The sequence below is a fragment of the Thamnophis sirtalis genome, unplaced genomic scaffold, assembly GCF_051295495.1.
Source record: "Thamnophis sirtalis isolate CommonGarterSnake01/CBP01778 unplaced genomic scaffold, rThaSir2_p1.2 scaffold_7, whole genome shotgun sequence".
Taxonomy (NCBI): domain Eukaryota; kingdom Metazoa; phylum Chordata; class Lepidosauria; order Squamata; family Natricidae; genus Thamnophis; species Thamnophis sirtalis.
The window spans coordinates 96,743,406-96,758,534 of NW_028261387.1; the positions used below are offsets into that span (position 1 = coordinate 96,743,406).

General features: G+C 49.6%; 1 protein-coding gene across 1 annotated transcript; it reads right to left on the minus strand.

Moving 5' to 3' along the window:
• Positions 1-427: 427 nt before the first annotated feature.
• Positions 428-14,874, minus strand: NEURL2 (neuralized E3 ubiquitin protein ligase 2). Its single transcript, XM_087720706.1, has 2 exons — positions 13,921-14,874; positions 428-865 (listed from the first exon to the last, which is right to left on the minus strand). Exons 1-2 carry the CDS (start codon positions 14,591-14,593, stop codon positions 750-752), a joined length of 789 nt encoding a protein of 262 aa, XP_087576832.1. The 5' UTR covers positions 14,594-14,874; the 3' UTR covers positions 428-749.
• Positions 14,875-15,129: the final 255 nt, after the last annotated feature.

Below are 15,129 nucleotides of genomic sequence, written 5' to 3' on the forward strand. Positions count from 1 at the left end.
TTCTGCCAATTACCTCCCTTCGTCCCATCAGATCGCATAGAGTAGGCCTCCTCCGAGTTCCATCCGCCAGTCAGTGCCGACTGGCGACTACGCGGAGGAGAGCCTTCTCAGTAGCAGCTCCGACCCTTTGGAACGATCTCCCAGTGGAGATTCGTACCCTCACCACCCTCCAGGCCTTCCGCACAGCCCTCAAGATCTGGCTTTCCCGTCAGGCCTGGGGATAAGATTTTTATCCGCCCCACCCGAATGTTGAATGAATGTTGTGTTTTATTATTTTATTTCTATTTTTACTCACGTATTGTCTTATGTTTTGTCTTGCACTCCCCCTCCTATGAATTGTAAGCCGCCCTGAGTCCCCTTAGGGAAAAGGGCGGCCTAAAAATAATAAATAAAATCTAAAATAAAAATAAAAATCTAAAAACGCCTGGAACAGAAATAGCCTCCCAACCAGAGCAAAGAGCCCTTCCTTGAGACGGCTTTTAATTGAGCTCTCGTGGCTGCCCCGGATCGCCTTCAGGTTTATATGCAGGAGATTCTCGTCCTGACCACAATGGGGCACTGCCCTCCTGGCACCTGGGCTGCTCCCGGGGCACGGAGGTTTCCCCAGGTGCATTTGGGAGCGCCCCAACGGAGGCCTCCCATTGCTTGACATCCGCAGAATCGGCTGCTTCTTCCCAGCCACTTACAGAACCGGCCCTGTCTGGAAAGGCCCGTCGGGCAGGAGAGGCAGGTGTGCCCGGCCAGGTGCTTCATTCGTACTTGCAAAGGTTCTTCAGCAGAGGAGGCAGGTCCAGCCCATCGATGGCCAGGCGGTGGCTGATGTGCTTCTGGATGGCCGAGCGGCAGAGAGTCTGCAGGGAGGGCACTGGGGGGGGGGGGAGAAAGGTGAGGGTTAGAGGGTAAACGAGCAGAGATCCAGTTTCTCTTAAACCAGCTTTAGAAACGAGGGTTACACCAACAAAAGTGTGTCCTTTGTCCAGGTCTAGTTAAAGCAGCTTAATACATGAATTAAGGGACAAGGTGGCTCAGCGGCTAAGACGCTGAGCTTGTCAATCAGAAAGGTTGGCAGTTCGGCGGTTCGAATCCCTAGCGCCGCATAACGGAGTGAGCTCCCGTGACTTGTCCCAGCTTCTGCCAACCGAGCAGTTCGAAAGCACGTAAAAAAATGCAAGTAGAAAAATAGGAGCCTCCTTTGGTGGGAAGGGAACAGCGTTCCGTGTGCCTTTGGCGTTGAGTCATGCCGGCCACATGACCACGGATACGTCTTTGGACAGTGCTGGCTCTTCGGCTTTGAAACGGGGATGACACCCCCTAGAGTCGGGAACGACTAGCATATATATGCGAGCGGAACCTTTACATCAGTGTTTCTCAACCTTGGCAACTTTAAGTCCCGTGGACTTCAACTCCCAGAATTTCCCCAGCCAGCTCTGCTGGCTGGGGGATTCTGGGAGTTGAAGTCCACGGGACTTAAAGTCGCCAAGGTTGAGAAACACTGCTTTATATTTACCTTTGATACATGAATTAAACCCACATAAATGTGCACTTTGCAAACCCAGCTAAACCAGGTTAAGACATGAAGGTTAAACCAAGATAAGTGTCTCCTTTGTGCAAACCAAGCTGTTCTGAGTTGCAGGAATTGTAAAATGCATCTTTGAGGCTTATTCTCAAGCAGCTGGTTTTTGTGTGATAGAAAGCTAGAAGCTCTTGCTATTTTTCGTTCTCTAATTACCATCCCCTAAGACATGAATCCAGAAGAGAGTTTTCAAACAGTAAAAAAAAGGATGTGGAGACTTTAGAAAGAGGGCCGAGAAGAGCAACAAAGATGCTTAAGTTAAACTGTATGATGAATGGTTAAGGGAAGTAGGTGGGTCTGGTGGGTCTAACCAAGAGAAGGACTAGGGGTGACATGATAGCAGTCTTCCAATATCTGAGGGGCTGCCACAAAATAGAAGGGTCCTGAATGCGAGAAGAATCACTCACTGGAACTCCTGGCCTCCAGAAGTTGTGGGGGATCCATAACTGGAGGTTTTCAAGAAGAGGCTGGACAGGCATTTGTCCGGAATGGTGTAGGGTCTCCTGCTTGAGCAGGAGGGATTGGACTAGAAGACCTCCACGGTCCCTTCCAACTCTGTTATTCTACTCTGGTGGTTCCCAAACTTGGCAACTTTAAGACTTGTGGACTTCAACTCCCAGAATTCTCCAGCCAGCTCTGCAGAGCTGGCTGGAGAATTCTGGGAGTTGAAGTCCACAAGTCTTAAAGTTGCCAAGTTTGGGAACCACTGTGTTAGTCTGTTAAATCAGAGGTCTTCAGACTTGGCTACTTAAAGACTTGTGGCCTTCAACTCACAGAATTCAACTGGGAGTTGAAGTCCACAAGTCTTAAAGTTGCCAAGTTTGGGAACCACTGTTCTACTCTAAAGGGGTACAGAGTCAATGGGGCACAAAAGAAATGGGGCTTCGTCAAAGAAAATGGGGGGGGGTGAGTGGGTGCCCTCTGAGAAGAAGGTTCACTCAGAGATTCCATGGCCCTGGGCCAAGGGGCTGCCTGCCAAACCTTCAGAGCCTGCTGGCTGGGGAATTCTGGGAGTTGAAGTTGCCACGGTTGGACACAGAGCAAAAGCGGGTGGGCCATCAGGTTGGCCTGGGTGGATTCAGCCAGAAGGCAGAGCGCATGGGGGGGGTGGCAGGGGGGCTGGCTAATACCCAGAAGCACAAATGTAGCCTTGGGGGGGCTCCCCGGCCACCCAGCAGTCATCCGGCTTCAGGTTAATGGCTCCCGTCCCTCCTTCCCTCACGCCCTTGACACACGGCTGGTGTTGCAGTGGCCCTCCTGGGGTCCCAGGGTCTTACCCCCTCCCCCGGTGAAAGACATCGCTTTGCAGAGTGAAAGCTGCTGCTGGGCAGACGCGTTGCCTGGCCCAGCACCATGGGCCAGGGAGTCCTTCTTCAGAGGTTGCAGGAGTGCAACGCCTCCAGGGTGACTCAGCTGGAGCCCTCCGCATGGATGAGGGTTACCTGTGGGAGCAGGTGTGTCTCCGTCATGACACCTTCCATTCAGAGCAGCTGCTCCTCCTAAGCAGGTGGGGTCACCACGGCAGGATGCTGTGGGTGGGGGTGGAGGGGTGCCAAAGACCTTCAAGAGACGGGCCCTCCTTGACAGCCGGAGCCCAGCCCTTCCCCTCCTCACCAGCCTCCATATCCAGAGTTGGTTAAGGAGAGACGCAACCTGGAATTAAGGAATTAACCTCCTAGCAGGGAGGACAGCAATTAACCAGTGGAACTGGTTGCCATCAAGAGTTGTGGGTGCTCCAACTCTGGAGGAATTTAAGACAAGACTGGCGCAGCCCAGGATCTCCTGCTTGAGCAGGGGGTTGGACTAGAATATCCATGGGGAAATGAGCCAGCCGTCTGCAGCAGTAGCCAAGGAGGCTAATACAAGCCTTAGTTGTCCAAACAGAGGGACAGAACCAAAATATAAGCACTGTTTTATAAAGCCTTAGTATAAGACCACGCCTGGAATCCTGCATCCAATTTTGGTCACCAGAAAGATGCTGAGATTTTGGAAGACGTGCAAAGAAGAGCAACTCAGATGTTTTAAAGGCCTGGAGATTAAAACATAGGAAAAACAGTTGCAAGAATTGGGAATGGCCGGTCGAGAGAAAAGGATTAAGGGGCCGGAGGGAGGGAGGACGGTACCTGAGAGCAGTATTCTAGTATTTGGGGGACGGCCACAGAGAAGAGGGAGTCAACCTGTTCTCCAAAGCAGGACAAGAAGCAATGGATGGAAACTAACCAAGGAGAGAAGTAACCTGGAATGAAGGAGAAACTTCCTAATAGTGAGGACGATTAACCAGTGGAACTGCTTGCCTCAACCAGAGGTTGTGGGTGCTCCAACACTGGAGGCTTTCAAGAAGAGACCGGACAGCCCCTTGTCTGACATTGTATAGGATTGGTCCTGGTTGAGCAGGGGGTTGGACTAGAAGACCTCCAAGGTCTCTTCCAGCTCTATTCTGATTGGGTAATTGTGATCTCTGGCTGCTGATATGCTCCTCCTTCCCTTCCTTCCTCTTGGTCTCCTGGGAGGTCCTAGGGGATCCTTTCAGAGCCAAGGTGGCGCTGTGGTTAAATGCAGCACTGCAGGCTACTTCAGCTGACTGTTAGCTGCAGTTCGGCTGTTCAAATCTCCCCGGCTCAGGGTTGACTCAGCCTTCCATCCTTCCGAGGTAGGTAAAATGAGGACCTGGATTGTTGTTGGGGGCGATATGCTGAGTCTGTAAACCGCTTAGAGAGGGCTGAAAGCCCTATGAAGAGGTATATAAGTCTAACTTGCTATTTCAAACTCTGTCTGAGGACACAAAATCAACCCCTCTCCCAGAAATTCCCCTGGATATTGAAAAACGCCACGCAGCTGTCGTGTTAGTCCTGTTCATCCTGTGTAACTTTATCCCTGGGGAATCACTTCAAAAATAGTTTTGTTAATCTGTTGTGGTAACAGCAACATGGAGAGGATTGTGGCGCCTGGGAAAGGGAGCAAATCCCGGATGCGCTGGAAGCCTTTCCAGGAAACTCTCTGTGCCACAGTAAATCTCCTGGATGTTAAGATGACACGAAACTGTTTGCCTGGATTCTTTCTTGCCACTGCTACAAAGAGCTGGGATTTGGCCTTTTGCTTCTGCTTGAAATCTTTCAGGCTAACCCTAACGGAGGAAGAGTATATCAGAGTTGGAAGGGACCTTGGAGATCATCTAGTCTAAGCCCCTGCTCAGGCAGGACACTTATACCATTTCAGAGAAATGTCTTGTCTATTCTGTTCTTGAAAACCTCTGGTGGTGGAGCACCCACAGCTACTAGAGGCTTCTAGTTGGCACTGATTAATTGTCCTATCGGGAAATTACAGGCTGGATTTCTCTCCCTGATTAGTTTCCAGCCCTTGAAGAGCATTCGGAGACTTCAGCTTGTCCAGAATGCAGCCGTGCGAGCGATCGTGGGTGCACCTCGGTTCACCCACGTAACACCTATCCTCGGCGAGCTGCACTGGCTGCCTATTGGTCTCCGGATACGCTTCAAGGCGCTAGTCGTCACTTATAAAGCCCTTCATGGTATTGGACCTGGGTACTTGAGAGACCGCCTGCTGCCAATCACCTCCACTAGACCGATCAGATCCCACAGATTAGGCCTCCTCCGAATTCCATCCGCCGGCCAGTGTCGACTGGCGACTACCCAGAGGAGAGCCTTCTCTGTGGCTGCTCCGACCCTCTGGAACGAACTCCCCGTGGAGATTCGGACCCTCACCACCCTCCAGGCCTTCCGCAAAGCCCTTAAAACCTGGCTGTTCCGACAGGCCTGGGGCTAAAGAGCTGTTGCCCCCCGTCTCAAATGGTATGACTGTTGTGTGTTTTTAAATTATGTATTGTCATGTTTCGTTTTTTTATTTTTTTGTCTGTACCCCCCTCCCCTTCCCTGATTTGATTTGTCAGCCGCCCTGAGTCCCCTTCGGGGGGAAAGGGCGGCATATAAATATAATAAATGAAAATGAATGAATGAAAATTGCTTATTATTCTGCCCTCGGGTGCTTTGGAGAATAGGTTGACCCTGTTTCTTATATTTGTGGGGTTCCTACAAAGTTGGGGGAGGGGGTCAAACTATGTTCCAAAGCGTCAAAAGGCAGGACAAGAAGCAACGGATGGAAACTAATAAAGGAGAGAAGCAACCTGCAACCAAGGAGAAACTTCCTGACAGTGAGGACAATTCATTGGTGGAGCAGCTTCCGTTCAGAGGTTGTGGGTGCTGCCTCACTGGAGGTGACTGGACAATCGTTTGCCTGGCGGGGTGTAGGGTCTCCTGTTGGACTAGAAGACCCGTGAAGTCCTTTCCAAATGTGCCATTCTATGGTCTTTGTGGCAGTCACTCGGATACGTCCCCCTTAGTCCCTTGTGTTAGACTAGTCCAGTGTTTCTCAACCTTGGCCACTTGAAGATGTCTGGACTTCAACTCCCAGAATTCCCCAGCCAGCGAATGCTGGCTGGGGAATTCTGGGAGTTGAAGTCCAGACATCTTCAAGTGGCCAAGGTTGAGAAACACTGGACTAGACATACCCCATGTCCCAATCTACGTCTTCACTTCCCAAGTACATACGGAACGTCAATTCCTCAGTAGCAGAAGTACTTGGTTCCTCCTTCCTCTCCATTTACTAGCCACCGCTCCCCCCAAGGTAGCCACTTCCTTCCTTCCACTTCTAGTCCATGCTGCTTACCATTTTCTCCTCTTAGGAGTCCCATTGCCTGACTCGCTCACGGAATATGCGGCAAATGGCTTGCTAAATGCCTATGGAGATTCTCAGCCATCCAGGTCATGGTTATAGCAATAGCAATAGCAATAGCAGTTAGCAATAGCAGTTAGACTTATATACCGCTTCATAGGGCTTTCAGCCCTCTCTAAGCGGTTTACAAAGTCAGCATATTGCCCCCAACAACAATCCGGGTCCTCATTTCACCCACCTCGGAAGGATGGAAGGCTGAGTCAACCCTGAGCCGGTGAGATTTGAACCGCCGAACTAGCAGTCAGCTGAAATAGCCTGCAGTGCTGCATTTAACCACTGTGCCACCTTGGCTCTTATCCCAAAAGTGCTTTTTCAAGTATCAATCCTTCCCTTCCCCACCATCCAGTCAGAGCTGAAGAAGCTTCTTGGATGAGAAGGGAAACGTCTTCAGAGAAAAAGGCAGAAAGTCCAGTTTTTGCCTCTTGAAAAAGCACCTCTGGGATTAATGGCTCCCTTTAACGCTCTCCCCTTAAGGCCCAGCCAGTGATGAGCCATGAAGGCCCTTGCTAAGATTCCTTTGGGAGCCCTACTAAAAGAAATGTACTTCTAAGAAGCTGAGATCAATGTAGAGATATTCTAGACGGTGATTGTTAAAAAGTTAAACCGTGTATGGGCTCTGGGAAGTCGGGGGGAGGGAAGGGAGGTGGGGTTCTAGGGGGAGGGGGGGGGGGGGAAACATAATATATGTTAAACTTTAAGGTACATGATTGCACTTGTATACTGTGGCTTTTTAATGTTAGTGTTAAAACAGAACAAACTGAATATATTGGTAAGTAATAGAAGTATACCGAAGGGAGGAGCTGAATGAAAGAAGAAGGAGGGTGGAGAGAGTGAGAGAGAGGAGGAGGAGAAGGAAGGGAGGGAATGGATTAAGAGAGGAAGTGATAGGGTCAGGGTTAGATAGAGGGGGAGGGGAAGTAGGTGTAGAGGGGTATGTGAGAAGGAAGAATGAAAGTTGGAGGGGGTTGAAAGAGGGTGTATGGTGGGCCAAGGTAGTATATTCGGTTTGTATTGTAGGGGGCATTTTCTATAAAAGTGAGGGCTGTGGTTATTACTCAATGTTATATGCCCTGGTTATGCACAGTAAACATGTGATTGTATAGAATGAAACGGAAATAAAAATATTATGCAAAAAAAATGTACTTCTCAATATTAAATATTAAAACCACTTTAAACTAAAACAGGTAAAACGTTGGGGCTGCAATGGGGCTGTGCCGAAAAGGAGGAGGAGGAGGAGGAGGAGGAGGAGGAGGAGGAGGAGGAGGAGGAGGAGGAGGAGGAGGAGGAGGAGGAGGAGGAGGAGGAGGAGGAGGAGGAAGGCAGACCGGGCAATGATGCTCCTGGCTGCCACCTGCATTTTAAGGGAAGCAAACCACACCCTTAAACTGGACACTCTGTCCTTCTCCTTCCTGGGATTTGAGTGGTTCTGCAGCAATTACTCTGGAATGGGAAAACGAAGCAATAAGGGAGTCGTCGCGTTTTGAGAAATACTAGGCAATTAGAGATAAATGCATGTCCTCCTTTCTAATTATTGTTTTATCCATCAATCACATCGTTTGAAATTAAAGCCAATACGGTTAGTACAGTGTTTCTCAACCTTGGCAACTTGAAGATGTCCGGACTTCAACTCCCAGAATTCCCCAGCAGTGGTTAGGACAGTGTTTCTCAACCTTGTCAACTTGAAGATGTCCGGACTTCAACTCCCAGAATTCCCCAGCAGTGGTTAGGACAGTGTTTCTCAACCTTGTCAACTTGAAGATGTCCGGACTTCAACTCCCAGAATTCCCCCAGCCAGCATTCGCTGGCTGGGGAATTCTGGGAGTTGAAGTCCGGACATCTTCAAGTTGCCAAGGTTGAGAAACACTGGGTTAGTAAAATCATTGCAAACCCAAATAGCCAAGGGCATTATGACGTGGCTCTCTCCCTCCCTAACTCCCTCCAGGCAACGGCCTGTGTGAGGCATATGGGCTCATCCACAGTCCTTGGGAAGTTTCTGTGGCCGAGGGTCAGCCGGATCTCCAGCCACGGGTGTTTCTTCCACATGCTGGCTATCGGCTGCCGTCGTAACGGGGAGGGGAGCTCAGGTATTTGGGCTGGGGAAGTGAGCAGGTATAGTCCCATGAGAACCGAAAGGGAGGTTTTTTGCCATGAATTATGGCACTACTGAGTGGAGCTGTTTAAAGCCAACCGTCCCGAGACTCCAGGTGGGAGAAACGCATGAAGAGGATCCTTCCCACACCATCATCCTGGACGTTGATTGGACTCTCGGTGCTGGACCGTGGGACGAAAGATTAGGGGTGACTTTCAATCTGTAACTTCCGTGCGCTTGGAATGAGATCTGGGGGTGCTTCTGCTGCTATCACTTCGAAATTCAAACTTAGTAAAAGTGCCTCTTCTCTAAATCAGTGGAGCTGGGGGTTTTCTTCCTTAAGTTTTGAAGGGAGGAAGGCCTGACACGGATCCTGGACTCCCCCAGTCCCAGCCCAAACCCTTGTCAGAACTGCCAGCTTGAGCCCCAGCCTCCCTACCAACCTCGACTGGCAACTACGCGGAGGAGAGCCTTCTCGGTGGCAGCTCCGACCCTATGGAACGATCTCCCCGTGGAGATTCGTACCCTCACCACCCTCCAGACCTTCCGCACAGCCCTCAAGACCTGGCTATCCCGTCAGGCCTGGGGTTAAAGATTATAGTTTGTCCCCACCCGAATGTTGAATGAATGTTGCTTTTATTTTAATTATATGTTATTTATATATGTCATTGTGTGTCTTCCCACCCTATCTGCTGTAAGCCGCCCTGAGTCCCCCAGGGAAAAGGGCGCCTATAAATAAATTTACCATTTACCATTTACCATTTACCATTTATTAGATGCCAGCTGGCCATAAACTGGGGGGGAGGGAATTGCTGTGCTCAAGGAGAATGCGGGGAACCAAAACTGTGCATTATGCCGTTCTGAGACATCGACCCATCGCTCCAAAGCCAGAGGCCTGAAAGGGGAAGCACAAGGCTCACCCCCCCCCACAGCCCGCCAGCACGGGGACCGTCACCAAAACAAATCCTTAGAATGTAATTGGACAGTAGACATACAACAAGGGGAAGAATGGGGGAAAGAGAACGTTAACTAAGGGACATTCAGAAGTGAATTTTAGTTCTGCCTTGGCTTTATTGCAGCCACTTGGTCTTTAGTAAAAGTATTATCTCTCACACAAATGGAATCGAGAGTCTTTCTTTCCTAAGGAGCCAGGTCAGGGCCTAATTGGGTCATGAAACCTTCCTCCTCCTCCTCCTCCTCCTCCTCCTCCCTTTCCCTCTTTTCCGTCTCCACTCCACAAAACACCCCCCCTTCTAGCACTGATAATGTTCCCTAGCTGGGTCATGAAACATCTGCCAGGGAAACTACCAAGCTTAGACAGCACCAAGGACCCATTTTATGACCTTTCTTGCTACAGTTGTTAAGCGAATCACTGCAGTTGTTAGGTGAATAATTCAGTCATTAAGCAAATCTGGACTTTGCTTGCCAGAAGGTCACAAAAGGGTATAGATTGTAAAATCTTTACCAAAATCCTAGCAAATAGGTTAATGTTGGTTATTCAACAATTGATACACAGTGACCAAACAGGTTTCATTCAAGGGAGACAAATGAAAAGTAACGTAAGACTAATTATTAATGCATTAGAATACTTGGGAAAGAACAATCAAATTCCTGCTGCGTTCATATTTTTGGATGCTGAGAAAGCCTTTGATCGAGTTAACTGGCAATTCCTGTTGAAAACATTGCAAAAAATGCAAATAGGAGAAAGTTTTTTACAATCAATCAAAGCAATATATCAACAGCAAACGGCTCAAATTATAGTCAATGGAAGCTTAACAGATTCTTTTCAAATTGGAAAAGGTACAAGACAGGGTTGTCCCTTGTCCCCACTATTGTTTATTATAACCTTGGAAGTATTGCTGAACAAAATACGGGGCTTGGACGGTCTAAAAGGAATTAAGATTAGGCAGCAAGAATACAGAGTGCGTGCTTTCGCGGATGATTTGGTTATATTATTGGATCAACCGCAGGAATCTAGTATGATCTTAATGAATACGATTAATCAATATGGTCAAGTGTCTGGTTTTAAAATAAATTTAGGGAAAACAAAAATATTAGCTATAAATATGAATACTAAACAAAAGGAAGAACTAGGAGGAATGTTAGGATGCGAAATAGTCAAAAAGGTCAAATATCTCGGAGTTAATATCTTAATCTCAAATGGGAAATTATATAAGTATAATTATGAACCACTTTGGCATAGTATACAGATAGAGATGAAAAAATGGGAGAAGTTGCAGTTATCTTTGTTGGGAAGAATAGCAGCAGTGAAAATGAATATCTTACCCAAATTTTATTTCTTTTCCAAATGTTACCTATACTTAAAAAAGATGCGAATCTCTTTGAATGGCAGAAGGGTATTAATAAATTTGTATGAGCAGGAAAGAATCCGAGAGTAAAGTTAAAAATAATGCAAGATGTACGTGAGAGGGCAGGTTTGAAATTACCCAATCTAAAACTATATTATGACGCAGTAGCATTATCTGTAATCAGTGATTGGATCGATTTAACTAATGATAGGATACTTAATATTGAGGGACATGACTTGGTATATGGCTGGCATGCTTACCTGTTATATAACAAAAAAGTGGACAAAAATTTTAAAAGTTATATTTTAAGGAATGCTTTATTGCGGGTTTGGAAAAAATATCAACACAAATTAAATGACAAGATACCCATGTGGGCAATTCGTAGACATGCAATAGAAAATATGAACATAGCACAAAAACAGGATAGAATTACTTACAGACAGCTTCTTACCCTAGAAAGGGGGTATTACAACTAAAATCATTGGAGGAATTAAAAGAGGAAAAGGTAATTCAAACATGGTTCCAGTATGGGCAGTTACAGGCCAGGTGGAAAATAGATCAAAAAAATGGTTTTATCCAAGTTGAGGATAATTTATTTAAACAAATAAGAGATCAAAGTTTAATGCATATAAAGAGGATACACAATGTATTAGTACAGATGGATTCCGAAACAGAATTAGTTAAAGATTGTATGAAAAAGTGGGCTCAAAATATTGAAGAGCCAATAATGTTGGATACATGGGAAAGAATTTGGGTAAGAAATGTGAAATTTACACAAGCCCAAAACCTGAGAGAAAATTTTTACAAGATGTTCTATAGATGACATTTAGATCCTAAAAGGCTGGCTTCTATGTATCCGAATTTACAACCCAAATGTTGGAGATGTGGTTCTCTCGATGCTACATATTCCATATATGGTGGACTTGCCAAAAGGTTAAGGCATTTTGGATAAAAATATATGGTGGATTATGCAAAATATCTTCAAAAGAAGGATAAAGTTTACTCAGTTATTTTTGCTAGGTATAAGTACTGACTTTACAGCGGTAGAGACTAACTTGATTTTGCATTTAATAACGGCAGCAAGACTGTTGGTGGCGCAATACTGGAAGAAGGAAGACTTGCCTACAACTCAAGAATGGATATTTAAAGTCACAAATTTAGCTGAGATGGCTAAAATATCTTAAAGATCATTCAGATGAGAGATATAAACGAGACTGGAGAAAATGGATTGACTATATACAAAATAAATACGGGACTAAGAAATTCCAGTTAGCCTATGCTTAAGATCAGGAATGATTTAAATTGTTTATAAAGTTAGTTTAGCAAAGAGGAGCTAAGTTCAATGCAAAGATGTTTTTAATTTCTTATTCTTTTTTCCCCCCAATATATCTTAGACTGTGTTTGTCAAATATCTATACCGTGTACGGGTTCTGGGAAGTCGGGGGGGGGGTAGGTTGTGAAGGCTTGGGGGGGAGGGGGGAGGGGGGGGAGCATATTAGGCCTGACGAGGGGTGTTAGATTTCAAAGTAATATGATTGCACATGGATACTGTCTTCTCCCACAACATGATATTGTCTATGTAATAGTATACATGTGATTATATGTTATGAAAATGGAAAATAAAAATATTGTTAACAAAGAAGGTCACAAAAGGGGAAGACGTGACCCCGGGACACTGCGACCGTCATAAATATGAGTCAGTTGCCAAGCGTCTGAATTTTGATCATGTGACCATGGGGGGGTGCTACAACCATCGTAAGAGAGAAAAATGGTCGTAAGGCGAGGAATACCTGCATGGCACAACAAGGGTTGCTGAACTTCATCTCCCAGAATCCTTCACTCTTGCCTATTCCAGCCGCCCCTTCCCCCATCCTGGCTTAGAGGGGAGAAATCCGAAGGGAGGGGCTTCTCTCCTGGCTTGGCTGTCCTTTCCCAGACAGGCATGGGGACCCCCTGACCGTTAAGCCCTTTTGCAGTCACCATCCCCAGGCCCCACCTATTCCTTTTTTTAAAAAAATATTATTATTTTGATATTTTTATTCCAACCCTGTTCTGAAAATCTCCACAGGGGTCAAAGCTGCCCTAGGCTTTTGCAGGACACAGAGGCTTCTGGCACCTTAAAGGTCAACCAGTTGATTGTCCCAGTAATTCCTTGAGGTTCATAGCCAGATTGGGATCCATAAAACTTTCCATCATCGTCCAGGTTTTAATCTGCAAGATGCCAGGAGACGCCTGATCAAAGTTTCAAAGTTTAATCAAACTTTCAAAGTTTGATCCTCAGGTGGGGGGGGGGACCCTGTCAATCCCCAGAGGGGTTCCTGGATCCCCTTTCAGCCCTCTGGACGAAGCCCCTGGACCAGCCCTGCCCTTGCAGTCTCCCCATCAAAGCCCTTCGGGACCATCGTTCAAATCTGGCTCCCTCCAATTTGCCTGATGAGCACAGAACTTCCGGCTTCCGTTGTGGTTGTGTTGTTGTGGTGGGTGTCTGGGCGTCACAGAGGGCTCCTCTTCACAGAGTTACACCATGATGGGCCCCGACCCTCTGACTTCCTCTTCCTAACAGGAGTTCGGGAACCAGGACTCCTCCCTCCAGGATGAGCCAGGGAGAGAGAATGCCGGGTGCTGCTGGCTGGGCTTCCTCTTCTGCAATGCACCCTCCTCCCCTCCCCTGGGCTAAGTCAGAATGAAAGAGTTGGGAGGGACCTTGGAGGTCTTCTAGTCCAACTCCCTCCCTCTACTCAAGCAGGAGACCCTATGACATTTCTCTATTTATTTTGTTTAATTTGTTAAGTGGCTCTCCAGCCCCTTAAAAACCTCCAGGGATGGGGCAAACACAGCTTCTGGTGGCAAGCGGTTCCACTGGTGAATTGTCCTCATTGTCAGGAAGTTTCTCCGTGGTTCCAGGTTGCTTCTCTCCTTGGTTTCCATCCATTGTTCCTTGTCCTGCCTTCGGGGGCTCTGGAGGATAGCATGACCCCCCCTTCTTCCTTGTGGCAGCCCCTCAAATACTGCACTGCTGCTTTCACCCCTGGTCCTCCTTTTCATTAAACTAGACCTGCCCACTTCCTGCAACCTCAACATGGGGTCGAACAGCCCAGGCTGGCCCCACAGGCCTCCCCTACTTCTAGCCAACCAGCAGCCCCACTGTGGGCTGGCATGGGGGGGCACAGAGGGTTGGGGGGGGCAGACTGAGCAATACCTACAGCCGTATTCCACCTGGATGATCCGGACGCTCTTGGTGGAGGCGAAGACGTCAACCACGGCATAGAGGGGTCGGGAGCCGGGCAGCCCCTTGGCGCTGGGCCCCATGTCTTCCCCATTGATGACGATGTGCATGTGGGCCGTCCCGCCCGGCTGCGGCGTGAACAGCACCCCGATGCGGCTCTTGCGGGCCGTGGGCGGCAGCACGTTGGCCTTGTAGAGCTCGTCCAGGATGTGGCTATAGCGGCCCGGCCGGCTCCGGCCCACCAGCCTGTCGCGGGGGATGCGGACCTGCCCGATGGTCAGGTGGGGCCCGCAGAGGGGCCCCAGTCCGCCGGCCGGCGCCTCCTCGCCCACGCGGTTGTGGTGGCGGGTGATGGCGAAGACCCAGCTGTCGCCCAGGTTGACCAGGTCCGGCAGCGAGTACTCGGGCACGGCGGGCAGGCGGCGGGGGTCGTGGGCGGTCAGCCCCACGCGCAGGTGGCCGCACCAGCCCGCCTCCTTCTCCTCGATCTCCACCAGGAAGAGCTGCCCGGGCTCCAGCGGGAGGTGGCTGAAGCACAGCCCGTGGGCGAAGCTCTCCACGCGGGTGGCCTGCGTGCGGGAGGCGTCCAGGCACACGTGCGCCCCGTGCACCCCGTGGAAGCGCGTGGAGGGGTGGCGTGGGCCCGCCATGACCGATCCCGGCTGCCCGGCCGGGGCTATTTTAAGGGGCTGCCAGGGGGCGGACGCGCTCCCGGGACGCCCGGCACCAAATAGGGAGAGCGGCCGGCGGGGGGCCGGGTCCTAGCGCCCGCCGCTCCCGGGGTCAGACCCTCCCCCCGCCTTCCCAGGTGGGCCAGAGTCCCCCGCCAAGGTGGGCCGGTGAAAGCAGCCTCAACCTCGGCATCCCGCTCTGGCCGGGCATCGCCAGCAGGTGCGGCTCGGGCACTTCCCGACGCTCAGAGCGGATCCGCCCGGGCTCCCCCCCCCCTTTGCAGCCCCCCTCCCCGTTTTCCTCGGCCAGACCCGCGAGGCAGCCGGCCCCCTTGAGAGAGAGAGAGCGGCTCGCCCGCCATCCCGCGGCGCCTGCGGGGCGCACCGGGGCGCACCGGGGCAGCGGCTGCTCGGAGCCAGGCGGGGGCCGGGGGAGCCGCGTGGGAGGGGCGCTCCGCAGGGCACGTGCGGGAGGGGGCAGGCGGGGGCGGCGGGCTCCGCGGGCGCTTCGCTCG

What these genes read in the sequence shown, in the direction of transcription:
- NEURL2 (XM_087720706.1), bottom strand. Translation starts at nt 14,593, where the DNA reads ATGGCGGGCCCACGCCACCCCTCCACGCGCTTCCACGGGGTGCACGGG. An exon ending in CATCCAGGTGGAATACGGCT is followed by an intron (nt 866 to 13,920) that starts GTAGGTATTGCT and finishes CCCCCCCCCCAG; the next exon opens with TGCCCTCCCTGCAGACTCTC.